Below are 22,932 nucleotides of genomic sequence, written 5' to 3'. Positions count from 1 at the left end.
AGACAAAGTAATTTTCAAGCCATATGACTCGTAAAATGGAAAATGTTAAAGGCTTAGAAATTTACAAAAGGAAGAAGAAATCCCGTTTCTAATATTAAGTATGGGTTATCAATTAATAAAAACAAGTTTACCTATACTCCACTGGCATAATCTCAGCAGCAAGATTCTCATAGCTTTTTGTAGCAGATGCATCTAAACAACATCAACAACAAAAAAATAGATTAACATTTCAGTATATCTACCATTAAAAAAACCTTTTCTAAATGCAACAAAATTCACCTGTTTGGTTTAGGTGATCCTGTTGTACTTGTGAACATCGAAGCTCTTCATTTGTTTCTTTCAGAGTATCAAGCTGTTCTATTAGTCTCTAAAAAAGAATCGTTTATATAAGCAAAATATTTAATTCTGCCCACAGGCAATTTAATTTATGCTTAAAATAATTTATCTTAATTTAATTTGATAACTGTTCCTTACTTAATTAAAAATGACAATGTTTTAGTTTTAGTGCTAAGGGGTAATTTCTCTTGTATAAATCACATAAATAATAGATTTTATACAACACAAAGCTTGTGATTTTCCCCATTAGATAGTTTATCTTTGAACCAAATGAATGTAATTATGCAACAGAGCACAAATATGCAACTGTAGAGTAATAAAATACATGGACTTTGGAGGCAAACAGATCGTGCCCTGAATTCAGTTTCACTATTTCCAGCTATACTATCTAGGGCAAGTTATTGACTCTTTGGCTTTAGATCTTTATCATCAAAATGAGAATACTGATTCATAAGCCCCTGCAAAGGTGTTCTGAGTAGCGAATGAGATAAAGTTTGTCTAATATCTACACTATAGTCTGGCGTGTAAGAGATGCTGGAGACTTGTTATTTCCTTCTATTACTCTAAGTAGCATACTGGAAGTATGAATTTGTGGAAAAACATTATTTCCTAGGGATAGCATGCTAAGACTTCATATCATTGGCTATTTTATTTTACAGCTGACAGCCAATGACAAATTTCTACATTCTGTACAAAAGGCTCATGTTTAAACGCTTTTCCCAGAACTTGAAAAGTACTTTAACATAAAATCATATTTTAAATGTCATATTTCAAATCAGTAAACAAAACCCTACTTAGTCCATGATGTGGTTCAAATCAACCTAACAGTAAATTGGTTAGGGTCCTTAGGCCAGAGTGCACAGATGCCGCAGGAATCCCTGAACACTATAAACTATAACTACAGTCAGGCATGAGGACCCCTATAAATCTGTTCCTTCACAAATGCAATGCAAACACTAGCTAATTTGTCAAAATCAACTTTTCCAGACTCTGAAAATTAATCAAAGGTCTGCTATGATCTGAGGAGCACTTGTTAAAGAAACTCTGCTAAATCTCAGAACAGTGAGCTTTTTGTTCTTTTAACTATTCTTACTACTATCACCCTCTCCGCAACTCTGGAGTAGCCTTGAAAACCAGCAGCCTTTCAATCTTTGTTCCTGTTTTTTGTTTTGTTTTGGCCACACCACACGGCTTAGTTCCCCGACGAGGGACTGAACTCAGGCCCACGGCAGTGAAAGTACTGTCTTAACCACTGTACCACCAGGGAATTCCCTCTCAATCTCTGAAGCTTTGAAAAACAGCAGCTTAGCCACCACCAGAATGGGCAGACTGGATATGAAACTCCTCCTAAAAAGCACCATGCTTAGAGAACTGTCACTATTTGGTCTGTCTAGAAGCAACCTGGAGAAGCCCCAGTCATACTTTTCATTGATTGATGTGTCAAAAACAATCATCAGCAATTGTTTTCACTATAGCTGCTGGAGGCTGTGATGCCAGTTAGGGCAAACAAGAGCCTTGCGCAAAACTTACAAGGAAGAGCTGAGAAACAAGAAATCCATAGAGGACTTCTTAGAAAAGTTCTGACATATCCCTGGAGATCCAGGAGGCCAGCTATATATAGAGCTGTGTGCATGCCCAGAAAAGACCTGAGAGGGCCCCAATGTCTCAGCTCTGGATAAACTTGAGGCCCTGTGCAAACAGGAAATAAAGGCAAAGGCAGAGTTTTAAATTGCCTAAGAATTGAAGACGTTTTCCAAAATACACACTGAGTCCTTTGGCAAAGGTTGGGAGAGTTACTGGCTCAAGGCATCTATGGAAATATCTGACTAATCATTAACTGATCTCAATGGTAACTGAGCAGAGAATTCAGTGATTGCACATTACAAAGAAAGAAGATTTTATAGAATTAGTCCAAAAGAGTCACTAAAAAAACCAGCAATAACAACAAACTCTGAGGTTGAAGGAAAATCTGGATTTCCAGAGTTGAAATATTATATTATTTTAAAGGTCATATTTTCAACAAAAGTATGAAACATGCAAAGAAACAGGACAGTCCCAATGCAGGAAAAAAAAAAAAACCAGTTAACAGAAAAAGTCAATGAGATGACCCTAGTGGGTGGACACACTAAATAAAGACTTTAAGTGAGCTAAAACCTAAAAAGCAGGAAAAATTTTTCAACACATTCTATGTGGTATCATCTTGATACCAAAACCAGGCAATGATATCAAAAGAGAACTACCAACCAATATCTCTTATAATATAGATGGGAAAACACTCAACAAAATACTAGCAAATTGAATCTAGCAATATATAAAAAGGATTATACCCTATGACCAAGTGGAATTTACCTCAAGAATGCAAACTGATTTAATATCAAAAATCAATGTAATATACCACATTAATACAATAAAAGACAAAAACCACACATCATCTCACTGACCCAGAAAAAGCAGATGACAAAATCCAAAAACCTTTCAGGATAAAAACATGCAACAAACTAGGAATAAAATGAAACTTCTTCAACCTGATAGAGGGCATCTACAAACAAAACCCACAGCTAGTAACATACATAATGGTGAAAGAGTGAATGCTTTCTCCCTAATATCAGAAACAAGAGAAGGATATCCACCCTTGCCATTTCTATTCAACAAAGTACTGGAGGTTCTAGCCAGGACAATTTGACAAGAAAAAGAAACAAAAGGCATCCAGATTGCAAAGGAAGAAGTAAAACTATTTGTATTTGCAGATGTCCTGATCTTCTACATAGAAAATCTTAAAGAATCTACTAAAAACTATTAGAAATACTAAGTGAATCCAACAAGGATGCAAAATACAAGATCAGTGTTCAAAAATCAATTGTATTTCTATACATTAGCATTGAAAAATCCAAACATGAAACTGAAAAAATAATTTCATTTATAATGGTAACAAAAAGAATAAAACACTCATGAATAAAGCTTTAAAAGGTGCAAGTCTTGTACAAGGAAAACTACAAAACATTGTTGAAAGAAGCTAAAGACCTAAATAAATGGAATGTTATCCTACAGTCATGGATCAGAAAGTTAACGCTATTAAGGTGGCCAGATTTCCAAACTGATCAACAAATTCAGGCAATCCCTATCAATATCTCAATCTGGCTATTTTGCAGGAATTGATAATCTGATCCTAAGATTCATATGAAATGCTAGGGACCCAGAATAACCAAAACAATAGCTTTAAAAAGAAGAACAAAGTTGGAGAACTCATACTTTCCAATTTCAAAACTTACTACAAAGCTACAGTAATCATGACAGTGTGGTACTAGCATAAAGCTAGACATACACATCAATGACAAAGAATTAAAAGTCCAGAAATAAAGTCATATATTTATGGCCAAATGATTTTTTTTTTTTACTTGAAAAATTAATACACTTTTTTGCAGAAGAACTGAACAGAAAGCACAAAGTTCCCATATATTCCCTCGTCTCCCCCCATTCCCCAATTTCCCCTATTATTAACATCTTTCATTATTGTGGTTACCTGTAAGAAATGATGAGCCAATACAATAATAATCACATTACTATTAACTAAAGGACATAGCTTACATTAGGGTTCATTCTTTCTGTTTCACTTTTATGAGTTTTGACAAAGGTATAATATATCCATCATTACAGTATCATGGTCAATTGATTTTTAACAAGGGTACCAAGACAATTCAATGGGGCAAGTCTTGCAAACAAATGGTGCCGGGACAACTGAATATACACACACAAAAGAATAGAGTTAGAAACCTATCTCACACCACATAAAAAATTAATTCAAAATTGATCACAGAGTAAATATAAGAGCTAAAACTATAAAACTCTTAAAAGAAAACATAGGAATAAATCTTTACAACCTTAAGGTTACTCAATGGTTTCATAGAAACACCACCATAAAACTAACAAAAGAAAAAACAGATAACCTTGACTTCATCAAATAAAAAAACTATTCTGCTGCAAAAAAAATACCATCAAAAAAAAAAAACTGAGACGACAACCCACAAATGGGAGGAAGTATTTGCAAATCACGTATCTGACAAGGGACTTATGTCCAGAATATATAAAGAACTCTTAGAACTTGAAATTTAAAAAGCAAATGACTAAACATGGGCAAAGAATTTGAAGAGATATTTCTCAAAGATAATTAGAAATGGCCAATAAGTACAGGCAAAGATGTTCAATATCATTAGTCATTAGGGAAATACAAATCAAAACCATAATTCTACACTACTTCATACCCACTAGGATAGCCAAAATTAAAATTTAATATACTTAGTCAAGGAGGTGGAGAAATTAGAATCTACAAATTGCTGGTGATAATGAAAAATGGTTCATCCACTTTAGAAAAGTCTGGTAGTTCTTAAAAAAGTTAAACATAGTTACCATATGACCCAGCAATACCATTCCTAGGTATATACTCAAGAAATGAAGGGACTTCCCTGGTGGTCCAGTGCTTGAAAAATTGTCTTGCAATGCAGGGGACGCCAGTTCGATCCCTGGTTGGGGAACTAAGATCCCACATGCTGTACAACAACTAAGCCCGCGTGCCACAACTGGAGAGCCTCTGTGCTCTGGAGCCTGTGCACCACAACTAGAGAGAAGCCCACACACTGCAACTAGAGAGAAGCCCGCGCACTATAATGAAGACCCCGCATGCTGCAAGGAAAGATCCCACGTGCTGCAACTAAGACCCAGCGCAGCCAAAAAATAAGTAAATATTAAAAAAAAAGAGAAAACATATGTCCACATAAAAACTTGTACGTAAATGTTCATAACCACATTATTCATTTAATAGGCAAAAAGTGGAAACAACCCAATGTCCATAAACTGATGAACAGATAAAATGTGGTATATCCATACAATGGATTATTATTCAGCAATAAAAATGAATGAAGTACTGACACATGCTACAACATGGTTGAACCTTGAAAGCATTATGCTAAATGAAGGAATCCAGTCACAAAAACCACAAAGTGTATAATTATATATTCATATATATAATATTCATATAATATATTATATATATATAATATCCATATATTATATTCATGTAATCTATAGAGACAGCAAGTAGATTAATGGTCGCTAAGGCTGAGGAAAGGGGGGTCAGAATGCAGAGTAACTGCTGATGGGCACACGGTCTCTTTCTGGAGTGATGACAGTGTTCTAAAATTTGACTGTGATAATTGTTTCACAACCCTGTGAATACACTAAACACCACTGAACTATATCTTTTAAATGGGCAAAATTTATGGTATATAAATTATATTCTAATAAAGCTGTTAAAAAATTGCATCTATGGTCCTTGCTCTCAAGGAGTTGACAGTCTAGAGCTGGAAAACATGCCCTGAGACATGACCTTGGCTCTGTGACTTCATCTTCCCATATGAGGGAAACTTACAAAACCACATAAAGAATGTCTACAAGACTTTCTTTTATATCACCAATTTCAATTTGGAGAAAGATAGAATTGATTACATCAGTTCCATTCTTAAAACAGCAAGGATAGTATTAAAAACTAAAACAAGACATACATATTACATATCACTTATATTTATGTTTACCTCTTTTTCCTTAAGTAAAGCTTCGTGTTTTTCTTCAAGCCGCTTCATTTCAAATGCTAGTGTGTCCGCCCTTTTGGATTCAGAGGAAAGTTTAACGTGAAGATCCTGAACCTTTTATTGGAATCAAAAGTAAAAAATGAGAGTATATAATATTGATAGCTTTTCAGAGTTCAATAAATGAGAAACTGGAAATAAAATTTATAGTAAGATTATAGTCTAATTCTAAATATTTGTGGACTCTCTGGGCTTGGACCTAGGTTGCGGTGACATGGCTGAACGCATCAAGAAGGTTGGAATTGTGGGTAAATACAGGACCCGTTATGGTGCCTCCCTCAGGAAAATGGTGAAGAAAACTGAAATCAGCCAGCATGCCAAGTACACTTGCTCCTTCTGTGGCAAAACCAAGATGAAGAGATGAGCTGTGGGCATTTGGCACTGTGGTTCCTGCATGAAAACGGTAGCTGGTGGTGCCTGGACCTACAATACTACTTCTGCTGTCACAGTAAAGTCTGACATCAGAGGACTGAAGGAATTGAAGGACCAGTCAAGCACCACCATTTGAAATGTTGCTAGCCTATAAAAATGGGTTAACTTATGTAACAAAAAAAAATATTTGTGGAAATGGCATGTAGATAAGAAGAATAAACATAAGTTTTAAAATACACAAATAATAACTTAGCAAAAAAAAAAATCAGCCTTCTACCCTGTTTATCTAGGTTGTTTGATAAATAGCAGAAGAGAATATTTTAGGTTATAACTCCATTCTCTAGGCATTTATCACTGGTTGCCAGAAATACTAATAAAACAATAAAAATGTCCAAAAAATATACAAGCTCAGAAGCCAACAGTAATGTAAAAGACCTAGATAACTCAAAGTTGAACTCTTTCAATTTTACTGATTTAAAAAATCAAGATATTTTCTTACCTGTCTCTTGTATGTTTCTAATTGTGTACGTGCTGCATTTGCCTTCTTTAATTCTTCTTCTAAGCTGACTGTATTATGCATATACATCATGTTTGTTTCCTGTAAAGTTTTCACCTGCTTGCGAAGGTCATTCAGATCTTGTAGCTTCTGACGATATATCTCAACTGTTGATTCCAGTTTATTTGCTTTATCAGAGGTAGCCCTATAATAACAAAGACTAAACATTACTGTGTAAAAACTAGTAAGTACACATAACAATGTTATTCTGGCTGTAAAATGAGTCTTCCAAATGAACTATCAATTGGTTAAAAAAAAATGAGAGGGACAGAGAAAAGAAATCATAAACTTTGCGAGAACTTTGGAGACAGACTCAAGCCTAAAACTGTCTAAAGTTCAACCCTTCTGTTATAAAGTCATCAAAATAAAAATGCTTCAAATTTGACACACTGAATTATCAAACTATTTTATATATCAGAAAAATGTATAAAAAAAGAATGGTTTTCTAAATATAATTGAACAATTCTGAGCTGCTCTGTAGCTTACAGGCCAATTGTGCTTTGTGCATAATATTTAACGTAGTTTTGCTCTAAGTATTTGATATATTAAGGAAGTTGATTCAACTTATAATTTGTTTAGCAAAGCACTTCCCTTTAGAGTTGTGCTTACCTGACAACTGGGCTAGAGCAAAAATAAATAAATAAACCAAACCACTTCAATATCACATGCAAGTTCAAATTAATGGTTATAAAGATTTCATTTAAAATAAGGACACTAAAAACGGTGCAAGAAAATGGCTGATTAAGAAAATTTAACAGAAAATATAAAAATCATGTGGATAGACTACTTGCTTCGGTAACATTTTACAGGCAAAAGCTAAATATAAATTTTATATTGTCAAAGACTATAAGACAAACCTGAGATAAGCTTGAAATAAATGTTAGGATTCTTATCTATATTTTATCAAATGTCAAAATATGGTTTGTGACTGCATTTCCTTACACAAAAATTTCACAAGATATACGAGTAAGCACAAGAAGGTCAAGCCAAATGTATCTAAAAGTAACTCAGCTTACAAATTTTTAAGAAAAAGGTATCATTTTCTTAAATGAGAAATAAGAAAAAGGTTTATGAAACTGTCCCAACAAGAATCAAATATTATCCTTAAACGGTCCATAACTATCAACAAGCATAAAAGAAGTAAAGACTAGGAGGCTGGATAAACACTGATCAATACTTGATACATAGGGAAAACTCTAAGAATCCCTGATTAAAATATGGAATACTGAAATGACTAAGTAATAACTTAGAAGTGACATAATTATATTTAGACATGCCATACCTAAGAACATCTATTTCATCTTTCAGGGCTCTTGTTTCCTCAGCAAGACTAGTCAATTCATCATTCCTATGTTGAAATTCAATTAATTGCTTTTCAAGTTCTTCACAGTGAACACGGTAATCATCTTTTGCAGCTTCGAGCCTTGCATAAAGAAAACAAGTATTTATAATGTAATTTCTATTATTTGTTTTCTTACTGAGACATGAGCTTAGCAAAACTTACTTCTAAAATGTGTTTTTGGATTCCACATTCAAAAGAAGAAAAAACTAAAGAAATAAGATACTTTTCAGCTCTTGGTTTTAAAACAGACTTGAGAAGCAAATGACGTTCAGAATTTTCATTTTTACTTCTAAAACACTGAGCTTGGTTTTATAGTTCAAACAGGAATTTTAATTTCAAAAGATGAAGAGAAAACGTATATATTAAAGTTATCCAAAAATATACATAGCGTGTAAAGTGGTAAAATATTAACTCTAAGTATAGACTATGATAAAGAATAAATACTTCAAAGCCTAGAGCAACAACAAAAACTAAAATGACAATATAGTAATTAAAATATTAAAAAATTATTTGATCAACTGAAAATAATGCAAAAAAGGAAGAAAAATAAACACAAGACTAGATATGACAAATGAAAAATAGAAAATTGATAGACCTAAATACAGCCATGTCAAAAATTACATAAAAGTCAAATGGATTGAACATACCAGTTAAAAAGGCAGAGACTCAGACTGGATAAAAAAAGCAAGGCTCAAATATATTTTAGTTACAAGAAACATTTTAAATATAAAGACACAATATATTAAAAGTAAAACGATGAAAACAAGTCCCATGCAAACAGTAAGCAAAGAAAGCTGGGGTGGTTATATTAACATCAAAAAAATGTTTAAGACAAAAAGTATTACCAAAGATAAAGAGAGACAGTTCATAATTACAAAAGGGTCAATTTATCAGAAAGACATATCATAAAGGTGTATATAAGTAAAAACAGAATTTTAAAATAGATAAAGCAAAAACTGACAGAATCAGAGATCCACAAATCGATAATTATTGTCGATTGTGTAAAAAAAATTTTAACATCAGTCTCCCAATAAATGATAGAAGTAAACAAAAATGTCAGTAAAAATACAGAAAAGATCTGCATAACACTATTAACCAGTTTGATATAATTAATATTTATGATACACATTCTTTGCAAGTACACATGGAACACTCACCACAATACAACATATAATGAGCAATAAAATAAGTATCATAAATATTAAAAGACTGAAGTCTCATGGAATATGTTCTCTAACCACAAGGAAATTAAATTAGAAATCAGTCACAATATGAAGTCTGTAGAAAAGACTTAAATATTTAGAAATTAAACAACACATTTCTAAATAATCCCCAAGTCAAAGAAGAAATCACGAGGGAAATTAGAAAATATTTCAAACTGAATAATAATAGAAACACAATCAATCAAATTTTGGGGACCCAGCTAAATCAGTGCTTAGAGGAAAATTTACAGCTTTAAAGGCTAATTTTAGAAATGAAGAAAGGCTTAAAATCAATCATCTAACTTTAAGAGGCTAAAAAAAGAAGAGCAAATTAAATCCAAAGGAAGTAAAATAAATAAAGAACAGAGATCTAAAACTTACAATATGGAAAGTTAATAAAGGGTGTTTGAAAAGATTAATAAAATTGATGAACCTCTAGCAAGAGTGACCAAGAAAAACGAGAGAAAACGCAAATTACCAGTATCAGGAATGAAAAAGGAAATACCACTACAGCTCCTACAGTCACTAAAGGGACAATTAATAGAATATTATGAACAACTTTATGCCAATAAATTCAACAACTTAAATCAAATAAACATATACCTTGGAAAAAACAATTTAGCAAACTAACATAAGATGAAACAGAAAATCTGAAAAGCCCATTACAGAAATTACATGTGCCATTAAAAGCCCTTTCACAGAGAAAACCACAGATCCAATTGTTTTACTGATAAATTCTATTAAATACTGAAGGAAAAAATAATATTCTTACATAAACTCTTTCAGAAAATAGAGGAGGAGAGAATACTTCCTAATTATTCTATGAGACTAGCAAAACTCTGATAACAAAACCTGAAAGACATTACAAGAGAAAAAAGTTACAGGCCAATATCTATTATAAAGACAGACACAAAAATACTTTCAACATGTTAGCAAACCAAATCCAGTCATATGTATATAAGATAATAAAATATGACCAATTGGTTTCCCCTGGAATACAAGATTTTTTAACATTCAAAAATTAATCATATTAAAAGAGTGAAAAAGAAAAACCAAACCATCTTTTCAAGATGCAGAAAAGTCATTTGACAAAAAATCAACATCAATTAATGATAAAACTTGTAGCAAGGCAGAAATACAGGGGGAACTCCTTCAATCTGATAAAAAAGCAAATTTAAAAACTCTACAGCTAGCTTCATAATTGACAGTACTTAACTGAACATTTTCTCCTAAGACCCAGAACAAAGCAAGATGTTTGCTCTTGCTCAAAACAAAGAAGATAAATACAAGGCAGAAATAATACAAGGAAGAGGTAAAGCTCTATTAATAGACAAGGTAACTGCAGATTCCTTAGGATTTTCTACTTAAATAAACAACTAGAAGAATCAGTAAGGGAATTAAGAAACTTTGCAAGACAGAAAGGTTTCAAAATACAAGACACAAGTTTCAAGATACAAGATAAAAGTTTCAATATACAAAGATCAATTGTATATCTATATATTAGCAGTAACTTTTCAGAATAATGTTTTAATTGTATTTGTAACAGCAAACAAATTAAATATTTGGGAATAAAATTAACAGAAGGCACACATAAAACTATGATGGAAACAACAAAACATTGCTAGAGAAATTAGACTTAAATAGACGAAGATACTACATTCACAGACAGAAATTCTCATTATGGTTAAGGTATCAATCACATACAATCCAAATCGTAATCACAAAAGGTTGTTGTTTTTACAGAAACTGACTAAAAAAGCAAAGGATAGAATAGCCAAAACAAATTTTGAGAAGAAAGAACAAAGTTGGAATACTCACACTACCTGGTTTTAAATGACTTACTCTAGAGCTACAGTGATCAAAATCGTGTCTTATAGGCATAAAGATAGAAAAATTGATCAATGGGAAAGAACTGAGTCCAGAAAATGACCCAAATTTTATGGTTGTATCATTTTTCACAAAGGTGCCAAAGCAATTTGACAGAGTAAAATAAATTTCTTTTCAGCTGATGATATTGGAACAACTAAATACTCATAAGGAAAATAAAAATAAAGCTTCACATCCACACCTCACACTAGTTTCAAAAAATCAGTTCAAGATGGATCACAGACCTAAATGTGAAAGTTAAAACTATAAAGATTCTAGTAGAATATAGTAGAGTGTATTTTCATGACAAGGGAGTAGACAAAGATTTCTTGGACAGTGCACAAAAAGCACTAATCTTAAAAACATTGATAAATCAGACTTCATCGAAGTTAAGAACTTTAACTCTTTCATAGATACCATTTGAAAAATGAAAAGGCAAGCCACAGAATGGATGAAATATTACTACTTGTATATCTGACAAAGATTTTGTATCCAGAATATATATTTTTTAAAACTCCTACAACTCAGTAATAAAGACAAACAACCCAATTTAAAAGTAGGCTAACAGTGTGAAGAGACGATTCACAAAGTAAGATATATTGCCAATAAGCACAAGAAAAGGGACTTACCATATCATTAGTTATCAGGAAAATGCAAATTAAAGCCACAATTCAACACCCTTAACACATCCCCTGGGATAACTAAAATTAAAAAGCCTGATAAAGCCAAGTTATGTTATACAGGCAGAGTAACTAGAGCAATCAGTAGCAAACACTGCTGGTGGGAATGTAAAACAATATGACCACTTTGGGAAATGGTTTGCCAGTATCTTTTAAAATTAAACACAATGTGTAACTCAGCAATACCAGTTCATTCATGTATTTGCCAACGAGAAATGAAAAAATATGTTCACAAAAAGTTTTATACTCCAATGTTCATACCAGCTTTATTTATATTAGCCAAAATCTGGAAACCCAAATGCCCATCTAAAGGAAAATAAATAAGCAAAATGTGTCATAATGAGAAATAATTCCATATAATGGAATACTACTCAGCAATAAAAAAGAATGAACTACTGATATATTCAGCAACATCTGTAAATTTCACAAATATGCTGAGCATAAGAAGCCAGTCGCCAAAGAATTCATATTGCAATTCAATTTATAAGAAGTTCTAGATGAGAGAAAACATATCTATGGTGGAAAATAATCTGAAGAGTAATTACTCTCTGGGAGATAGGGATTAACTGGAAAGGGGCATAGGGGAACTTTCTGTAGTGATAGAAATGATCTATCAAACAATAAAAGTGTGAGTTACAAAAATGTATGCATTTGTTAAAACACGCCAAATTGTACTCAGTATTTATTCATTTCACAATATGCAAATGTCATCTTAAAAAAAAAAGAACTGTAAACGTACTGAAGTCTAGTATTAGTTTGCTTTTTACAGAGGTATGGGTTAGCAATTCTTACTTCCTATGTGTTTTGGGATTGAGTAAATGAGAAAATGTACTGAGGAAAGTGGAAGCCAGGTTTCTCACTGTTGGAGAAGGGAGTTACAATATGGAAATGGAGAAAATCAGAATGAACCCTGAAGTCACTGGACTAAAATGGAAGATGATAAGATGAACTCATTGTTCATAATTGTAGGTATGAAAATAAATGCAGATATGTGCGTATACGGACGTGTGCGAACACGGACTGGTATGAACCTGTGCAAGCGTATTTCCTAGCTCTGTACACCAAGGCGGCTCAGAAGAAATGACAGAAAATTTCATCTGGAGCATAGGTCTTTGTTTCTAAATAACATTCTCCACTAAAAGCAATCAGGGTTTCTTGGAGAAATGGCTGATTCTAGAGTTGAGGAAGAACAAGAAGAGTCTGGAACATTTTGTTGTGCCAGAAAGTAAGAAAATACTCAAAGGATAGCAACATGTTGAAATTGAAAGGTTTCTCAGTGGTCAAATCTGGGACAATTTAAGCATCAAAACAAATGATGACAGTAATGGAATTATTGTCCATTGAATATCCATTACTATCAATAAATGGATCCATTTACTAAATGCAATGCATGATCCTGGATTAGATTCTGAACCAAGAAAAAAATTACCTATAAAGGACACTGAAATAGCTGCTGGAATTTGAATATGATCTGTGGATTAGATAATGATATTGTATCAATGACCAATTCACTAATTTTGATCACTATGCTGTGATTTATAAGAGAATATCTTGGTTCTTAGGAAATACATACTGAAGTATATAGGGGTAAAGGGGCATGTCTCCAATTTACTCTCAAATGGTTCCAAAAACTAACATACATATATATATATATATATATGATTATGTAAAGAGACTGCTAAAGCAAATGAAGAAAACTGTAAAACAACTGTCAAATCTGAATGAAAGGTATAAAGGAGCTCCTTATACTATTCTTGCAACCTTTTTGGTAACTTTGAAATCATATCAAAATAAAGTAACAACAACAAAAATACATACAGTACAACTGGAGCACCTATTCTCAAGGCCTTATAGTGCAAGGCTCAGTGGTAAGCACATAAGAGACAATCAATTTTTATTAAAGGTTAGATGTACACTTTTTTTTTTAAAGAAGAAATATAAAAGTTGATATGAAAAGCATCTTCTTTAGCTTAAGATTTACATTTTTTCCATTTATTATCAAGTTCCTTCTCCTATGTAAGAAACTCCCCCTTCTCCCCAGGCTTCAGCAATCACTCCTTTAAACTATTCTTGGACTTGCCTGTGGCCTTCATTTGGCCCGTATCACACAGTATTTTGAATTGTTTTGTTTTTTACATATGTATCCTACTTGCCAAACTGGACCGTTAGCCCTATGAGGGCAGGAACCACTTACACCATTCAGTATTCTCAACAGTATTTTTAGGATACTAATCCTAAACATGCTTTGTAATGCTTAATAATTAGTTGTTGATATTATGATTTTTTAGCTATTTTAATAAAACTGTATAAAATGATTTCCACTACAAATGTTACCTGAAGTTTTCTTCCTGTAATTGTTCTAGTTGCAACTGTGCATGAAAATACTTTTTTGCAACCATTGTATTTGGATCATCAAAAGAGCCATCCAACTGGTCAAGTTTTTCATTCATCATCTCATTCTCAGAAACTAGTGAATTCTTTTCATCTTGAAGTGCTGTCACCTAAAAAAACAAATACACAAACATAAGCATCAACAGCAAAAAAGCTTAGAATAAATCTGACCAAGCCATTAAATAGCTTGGTCAAGCAGACTAGATAATTTCTAAGGATCCTTAGAACTCTGGAGTTCTGGGTCTAGGAGATTTGGGTCAGAAGAAATCAACTTTCTTAATACAGAGAAAACAGAGTTAATACATATAAGAATATCTTTCAAATGTTATGCTTGCTTTAGTTCTGAGAAGAAAATGTTTCTAAGTCTCTAAAATCTCTAAATACCAAAGAACTTCAAAAAATTAATTTGTTTCCCTTTTAGGTATAAATTTTTAGGATGCTGTTACCTAGTAAGCCAAAATATAAACACATATATACAAAGTTACCATTTTAGGTTCCTGGTAGAAAATTATCAGTTACATATCATGTCTTCAGGCAACAGGCACATTATTTAGTTAATGAATCAGTAACAAAAACCTGAATTGAATGCAACTGCACACTGAAACTATTTAAAATGGATACAAACATGTAACTTTAGAATCACATCAACATCAGTCCTTGATACATTTTTAATTTTACTTACATATTTATGTTAACAAGCATGATTTGCTCTCTCAGTCTTATTTCTTTTTCATTTAAAAACATCTTTAAAAATTTACAGCTAAGGCTGTGACCTTTTATAAGACCAGAAGTTTATGTGTGATTTTATTAAGATTAGTTTGAAAAAAGGTTGACCTCCCATAACTTACAATATATTATTGCACAAGTTTGCTATTTATACTTTCAAAAGTTATAATCAATTCAGTCTAGTTATGGGAATGGGACTACATATTGACACACCAAGCTAATAACAGGAAATTAAAATCAAATTATAGTCTTAAATACAGTGTAGGCAAGTTACAAACACTGTCCTCCAAATGAGAAACACAAACAAAGGCTGGGAAACTGTTCCCAGACAGACTAGGAGGAAACAGTTTCTCTTCCTAAGTTCAATGCATGCATCCATTCTTGTCATGCAAGCAGTCTAGTGACTATGACCTGTCATGTACAATCCTAAGTGTTTGGGATACAAAAAAGAATGAGAGGTTGTGCCCTTTTAAGATCCCTACAGCAGAAATGTAAACAATTACAGGACAGAAAATGTGGTGCTTTGGTGGAAGTATACTATGGGGGGTGGGGGCCCACAGAGAAAAGAATATCTCGTTCTAGCTTGAAGGTAGGGGCTGTTGTAAAAAGACTGGTAGAGGAGAAATAATACCCCGTCTTCAAACTGGGTAAGAATCCCCTGAAGAAGGGAGAGGAGCATGGGCAAACTTAGTTTTCAATACCTAGTGGTAACCAACCTTGTTCTTATCCATGCTTTACATTGTGGTTCTAGAGCCACCTTTATCACAGATATGAAGGAGGGGGATATTAAACATGCGAATTCCTTGGACCCATCCCAGATGGGTGACTTAGAGTGTCCAGTGGTGGTTCTAGGCATCTCTTTTAACAAGATGCCATGGTGATATTTTGTTTAGGTTCACTCTGTACCTGCCTCTGTCCCTTTCTGTTTCTCTCTGTCTCTGTCTCTCTCTGAGCTATTTAAAAGAGACAGAAAGTTCAAAATGCTAAAAAAGAAAAAAAAAAAGCTCAAAAATAATACTCATATTCTCACATCACTCAGACTTAATACTTTTATCATAATTGTTTATTTTAAAAATTAAAATATAAAGTAAACTTCTATAGCTGGAGTCCTCTTTATCACATTGTGCCCAGTCACACATACTTTGTAGACACCTTAAGTTTGAAAATCACTGCCTCATTGAATCTTATATAATGCTGGGTAAAAGTATGCTTTTCTCTAACATACTAGAAGCAAGAATAACCAGCCTCTGTTACTGCAGTAAGTGAAGCAGTGCTACCTACTGCTGCCAGGTGGTATGAATAATGTCTGGGGAAGGCAGGTAAAGAGCGGTTGATAAACCCGTCCTAACTTGCCCCAAGGCCCCATAATCATCTTGGACCAAAATTACATGAAAGTTTCTTAAAACTTTACATCAAATTCTCATGTGGATTTTTTTCTTTCTTTCTTTTTTTAAAGTACACATAATCAGGCCTTACTCCTGACTTAGTAAGTCATAATTTCAGTTGTCCCAGTATCTATAACCATAATTTACACAGACCTCACACAGATCTTTATTTAAATGGATCGAGCTTCATCACCAGATCTTTCACTACAGAATCTCCTCTGTTCTTGCATTCTTTATTCTGATTAAAACATGTTTGCTAACTGGATTGTGTCAATGAGTAGTTTTTTTTTTTTTCAAGAAGGGCTCATGAGTTTGCACCTGCACTCCTCAGTTAATGCTGTTTCCCTGCCTCAGCATTTTGTGGATATTGCTCCTCTATATTCCGGCATGGAAGTTGTAGGGGAGCCTGATTTTCTTATCTTTGTGGGTGATTTACCTTTTCTACTTGACTGACTGAGTTGTTTTTCCTTTATTCTTGAAGTCTGATAGCTTAACTAGGGTAAGGCTTGGTGTTAAACATTATTCACTGATTTGTTTCTATCTAGCTGCAATTTCCTTTTATATCTTCACTTTGTTGTCCTACCACCTAGTCTATTCTATTGATGTGTTCTTATGAAATTGTAATACTAAATGAAGTGAAAGTTATTTTCTAAGCTTGGCTGTTGTCTTTTACATGCTCGTATCTGTTTTTGGTTTTAGCCTGTAATGTTCACAGAGATGTCATGCTTTGATTCTTTTCATCTAGTTCATGTTCTGTGGGCAGTCAAGATACCCTGTTTGTTCTGGCATAGTGTTGAAGACTTCTTGGACACCCTTTCCACTGTAACCCATGGCCCAGTATCTTCTCCCCTCTGGGTGACAGTTGGGACTGTTTTTTCTCCACCTCTCTATATAGCCTTGTGAATGGTCAAGGAAGATAGTGGTGGGGGGCGGGGGCGGCATGGGGGCAGCTGAGACAACGGACAATCTTTTTGTAACACCTGGGCTAGGCTCTCACTTCTGAGGTTTAAGTACTTCATACCAGGGTGGTGAGAAGTATATTCCATTCCCATGGAGAAATTCCTTTGGGCATCAGACTGTTTCCCCAATTCAGTGTGTGGCCCTACAGCCTTTGTTCCTATCAGAAAGAGTCAGGCCCTTGGTTTCTTCTTAGCCATCATTTCCACTCTTCCCCAGTCCAAAGAAAATGAAGGACTCATAGCATGAACTTCCTTCTGATTGGGTACATTACTGTGAGAAGTCTCAAGATTTTTGTTGATTCCCCTGAGTGGGCTGGGGATGAAGGAAGAACAGCAGGTTCCTGCCGTGCAGCACCTCTGTCAACATCATATGCCTGCTTCTTTCCTTGATTACTAGCTTTTAATCTAACTTCATTAGGTTATGCCCTTTTGTTTGTTCACCTGCCCTCGGTGAAATTCTTTGCAACTTATTTTTCTTTTTTGGTTCCTTTGGTTGGGTATTAAAAAAGAATTCTCCCCCAAATTTTAAAATCACTCTCAAGTGACATATGATTAAAAGTAAACATTTTTCAAAAATAATTTTCCTTATAAAATTGGGGTATGTATCATATACACCTGTGTGAAATTCATATGTTAAATTAATTATTTTTGTTTTGATTATATGCAGTTTTGATTATATTCATTTCACATGTGTAGCAGATAGTTGAGGGTTGACTCTATTTTGATACTGGAATTAAAAATGCCAAAACTTGGGATGTCTACACTTTTCAACTAAAATCAGATCATCACATACTCTCCATCATGTGTTACAAACACTGAAATGTTTTAACACAGAATTTTGTGTTCTTTTTTGAATAAGAATTTCTCAGAAAACTGTACAGAGATCCTACATGAGACTGGTTAATATCTGAATGATTCAATCCTCTATTCTTTATATGAGGTATTCTGGAGAGAGGATATAATCTTACTTGAAAATAAAACATCTCTGATGCTGTGCAAGTCTGTGCATATATGTGATGATATATATGCGAGGTGAGTGTGGTTAGGAAAGAAAAAAGGAGAAAAGGTAGACGTTCTCATAATTTTGAGACACTAGCTTCATTCAAATATAAACACTGGCTTTGTTCAAACATAGAGGAGTGATGTTTAAAGATGGCATTAGAAGATCTGGATTCTAGTGCTGTCACTGCCCTACGGAGCTGAGTCACCCTGACCAAGTCACTTCTCGTTTCCTTATTTGCAGACCCTTGAACATTAGAAATATTACCCAGCCTTATCACTTTAGATAGTTATCTCATCAAGCAAGGATAATCCTACCACAACCTTTGTTCCTTGTCCTCACACTTTTCAGAGAGTCAATTATTTATGTAGCTCATTATTTGAATGAAAAGTGCAATTTACATACAGCATAATATGATGGTACATTTAAATCTTTGTATAATTTTTCGAGACTTATTGCATAATTTTCACATTTGCATTTTCATATAACAATAATAAAAATACATGCAAACATATACACAGTCCTTATGCGCCAGGCCCTGCTTTAAGTGCTTTATGTATATTAATTCATTTAAATGTAATTTTCACTCTGGGAGATATATACTATTAACACATCATTTCTCAAAAGAGAAATATGAAGTATAGAGAAATTAAGCAATTTGCCTGAGCATATACAACCAGCTAGTAACATAACCAGGTTCTGAATACAGGCAGCCTGGTTTGACAATCTACTCCTTTAACTGTTAACTACTGTCTCTCATGCCAAGTTTATTTTGCTAACACGTATGTGCATATGAACCCAAGAATTACATACATGTGTTCATATACACATACGTGTTAGCAAAACAAACTTGGATCTCAAATTTATTGGGGGTCAAGCCCTTCTAAATATTTCCATAAAGAACCCCACTTAACATTCATACCCTATAAAGTAGATACTTTAGTTTCCCCTCTTTACAAAACAACAAACTAAGGTGTCATCTAAGCAGTTGAAATTCTGCAATTAGAATGACCCTCTCAGTGAAGTAGTTAAGCAAGCAATTTCCAACTCTAAAAGAAAAATTATAAAGTTCATGTTTGAATAGTCAAGCCTATAACAGACCCTTTCAATGGTCCCTCCATGAAATGAAACCCAACCTCCAAAACACTTTACTAATTAATTAATTAAAATAAGACTCTTGTAAATTTAAAGAGGAAATTATTCTCAGATCCATACCTGCATATCTAGTTCTTGGCATCTTTGCCTCAGTTCTTCTTTTTCTGCTAGTGCTTCCTGAAGTTCTTCCAGGGCCCTTTTAAGCTGAAATAGAAAATGTCCTAACTCTTAGTAAATCACATTTTGAAACAAATTGAAAAATATATTTTTATCAAAACACATATATACACTGATGTTGGAAATGCTTTTAAAATTTACTTATTAACAAGTAAGTAGTAATATGTTGTTTTGTGTAAATAATATCAACAGAGTCTCATTAACATTTAAGGCTAAGGTCCCACAGAAATAAAATTTTACGTAAATCTTTGTGAAATATTTAAAACAGAGTGTTAGAGGATGAACTGTTTATTTTTATCGCAGAAAAAAATTTAGAGCACAGCATGTTTACATTTAAATAAAATTTTTATAGAAAAATTTTTTTTAATTTGAAATACTTCTTGAGATGGCTGGTGACACTCATGAAAGTCAGATGTCCAAAAATATAACAGGAAAAGTATTTGATGCATTTACCTCTCCTCTTACCCTTCCCCTTATAACCCAGACTGGGTTATATAGAGGAGGAGTGTGCCTTTTCCTCCATGTAAAACAACTGTGTAAAACAACCAGGGAAAGAAGCCTTGAGTACAGGACCTTTGAGTTAATTCTTCAACATTAGAGGAAAGCAATTGTGACAAAAATCATGTTTCCTTATTAGATAAATTAGAATTCAGCAGAATTTTTAAGTACTATTTAATTATGTAACTATACAGAATGGGCCACATATGTATTAACAAATGTCAGGGAAGTTTAATGCCACTCATCTCTTCAAACATGATCATTAAAAACTCTGGAGATGAACACTACTTGCATTCATGAAGGAATGCATAATAATAGTCAATTAAGATCTTATAGGAGAATAAACTATCTAAATTTCATGGAAGAAAATAATCTTGTATGTGGTCTCCTATGTAAGCCTTTAAGATAGTAATTGACAAAGGAACTCTATCACTGTTTGCAACATTTTCCTCACATACTAAAATACTAACCTGTTGCTCTAATTCTCCAACAGCATCATTTGTAGGAGAGCTCACTATTTCTTTACTCATCAACTAGAATTAAAATAGTAAAATTAAGTACAATAAAGATTTACACAGTAAAAAACTATGTTTACTTGAAAGGACAGTAAAATGCTTTATGTTTAATTTTTCCTTGCCTTAATTTGATGATCCTCATATTATTCAAATAAAAAATGAATAGAGGTTTAAGCTAAATAACACAATGTTCAAGCATTACATTAGTGAGGACATAAGTAAAATGTGCTTGAAATATTTAGATATATTTAAAATACTAATGTACTGAAAAATTATAATGCAAGTTCTAAACGATGAATTACTAGGTAAAACTGAACACATCACATAATAAAAAAAATTATTCTTCCGTAACATGAATTGGCACTTTAAAAATAGAGCTTTAAATGAGTGATGTGGCAAAATTCCTAATTTGAGAAGTCATTTCAAAAGCAGGAGTTACAATTATATGAAAAAAAAAAGGATCCTGTAAAATAACTTTTCTGCATATGAAAGGCAGATTTATGCATAGTGATGTTCTGAATTCAAGCCAGCAATGCAAACTCAGAGTATACACACTTCTAAGGTCCTAGATGCTGTCTCCCTCTAAGTCATGCCTCTTCCAAACTATGTTTTCCTCACTAACCCTTCACTCAACTTTCCCTCAGGCCTCCTCTTCACTTGACTTCATCTCAGCCTTTTGGTCTGATTTTAAGAATGAACGTGCACCGAATGAATTCTGAATCTCTATGGTACAACTTAGATAACTAGACTGGCTTGAATCCAGGTTATCTGGCTCTGAAACCTAATTTTCACTATGTTTGCTCACGGTTCTAACGTTTGGAAAATGCATATGAGATACATACACACACACACTTTAAAATTTCAGAAAAGATTACTCTACCTGGCAGAAAAAAAGAGAAGTTATAAAAACTCCTAACTGGGAAGAGGCTGTTTATCCTGCTTAGTTGAAGTTATTTAAAGGAAACTGACAATGTTAATTTAACTTTTAAAATGCAGAGGTACTAAAATTGGGCTTGAAGTCCTTATAAGAAATTTTTGGGGAAAATAAAGAAGGGAGGACACAACAGCCAAAGATAAGTAAACCTACTACAAAGGGCTCGTTTATAGAGCAGTGAAATACACATCCATAAAATCTATATGAATAGTTTTATATAATTGGGTTTAGGATTTTCATACATATGTGATCATGATATAACTTACCTCCTGAATAGCAGTCATGACCACATGTTGAACAGACTCTTCCAGTGTCATTATATTTTGAATATGTTCTATGATTTAAAAAAAAAAAATCAGATCTGAAAAAACCCTACTCTTTACCCATAGAAATTTAGTCAATTAACAACATAAAAATTCATTCACTACACATAATTCTTTATGCAAGTATATTACTTACCACAAAAATATGTCCATTGTAAACAAATAAGCAGAACTGAAAATATTCATAAAAATATCTATAAATGTTTTAAAGAAAACCTCTAATTTTCTTACAAGGAAGAAAAAGAGAAGAAATTGCAATTAATGTTAAAACAATTATAACAATTTCTTTCCTCTTGTTAAATATTCAGTATTATGAGATGAATTCACATGCACAGGTATACCACAGAGATAGTACCAGTTCAGTTGAAAACCACCCCAATAAAGCGATTATCACAATAAAGTGAGTCACATGAATTTTTTAGTTTCCCAGTACATATAAAAGTTATATTTAAACAATACTGTAGTTTATCAAGTGACAATAGCATTATGTCTAAAAAAACAACGTACAAACCTTAATTAAAAAGTACTTTATTGCTAACAAAATGCTAACCATCATCTGAGACTTTAGCGCATGGTAATCGTTTTTTCTAGTGGAGGATCTTATCTTGATGTTGATGGCTGCTGACTGAATAGGGTGGTGGTGAAAACTGGGGTGTCTGTGGCAATTTCTTAAAATAAGACAACAGTGAAGTCTGCCATGTCAATTGACCTTTCCTTTCACAAACAATTTCTCTGTAGCATGCAGTGCTGTTTGATAGCATTTTACCCACAGTAGAACTTCTTTCAAAATTGGAGTCCATCCTCTCAAATTCTGCTGCTGCTTCATCAACTAAGTTTATGTAATTTCTAAATTCTTTACTGTCATTTCAACAGTCTTCACAGCATGTTCACCAGGAGTAGATTCCATCACAAGAAACCACTTTCTTTCCTCATCCA

The 22,932-nt window shown here is 33.3% G+C and overlaps 2 protein-coding genes and 1 pseudogene across 4 annotated transcripts in view; 2 read left to right on the top strand and 1 right to left on the bottom strand.

The window, feature by feature from the left end:
* Positions 1-22,932, top strand: part of LOC132350016 (cytochrome P450 2J2) — a 155,558-nt gene that overhangs the window by 97,981 nt on the left and 34,645 nt on the right. The gene's annotated exons all lie outside the window — the stretch shown is intronic.
* Positions 1-22,932, bottom strand: part of HOOK1 (hook microtubule tethering protein 1) — a 64,230-nt gene that overhangs the window by 17,275 nt on the left and 24,023 nt on the right. For 2 of the 3 annotated variants that reach the window (XM_059898966.1, XM_059898983.1), the window contains exons 6-14: positions 21,940-22,007; positions 20,695-20,757; positions 19,670-19,753; positions 14,328-14,494; positions 8,186-8,326; positions 6,847-7,048; positions 5,922-6,032; positions 280-367; positions 132-192 (exon numbers count right to left, since the gene is read on the bottom strand). In XM_059898966.1, coding sequence (XP_059754949.1) covers positions 132-192; positions 280-367; positions 5,922-6,032; positions 6,847-7,048; positions 8,186-8,326; positions 14,328-14,494; positions 19,670-19,753; positions 20,695-20,757; positions 21,940-22,007 — 985 coding nt within the window. The remainder of the gene's footprint in view (positions 1-131; positions 193-279; positions 368-5,921; positions 6,033-6,846; positions 7,049-8,185; positions 8,327-14,327; positions 14,495-19,669; positions 19,754-20,694; positions 20,758-21,939; positions 22,008-22,932) is intronic. The other variant, XM_059898976.1, reaches the window with a different exon arrangement.
* On the top strand, positions 6,190-6,499 carry LOC132349998 (large ribosomal subunit protein eL43-like; annotated as a pseudogene).

This window comes from Balaenoptera ricei, chromosome 1 (genome assembly GCF_028023285.1).
Source record: "Balaenoptera ricei isolate mBalRic1 chromosome 1, mBalRic1.hap2, whole genome shotgun sequence".
NCBI classification, from domain to species: Eukaryota; Metazoa; Chordata; class Mammalia; order Artiodactyla; family Balaenopteridae; genus Balaenoptera; species Balaenoptera ricei.
The sequence above is the reverse complement of the archived record's forward strand: the minus strand, read 5'-3'. Positions and strand labels throughout refer to the sequence as shown.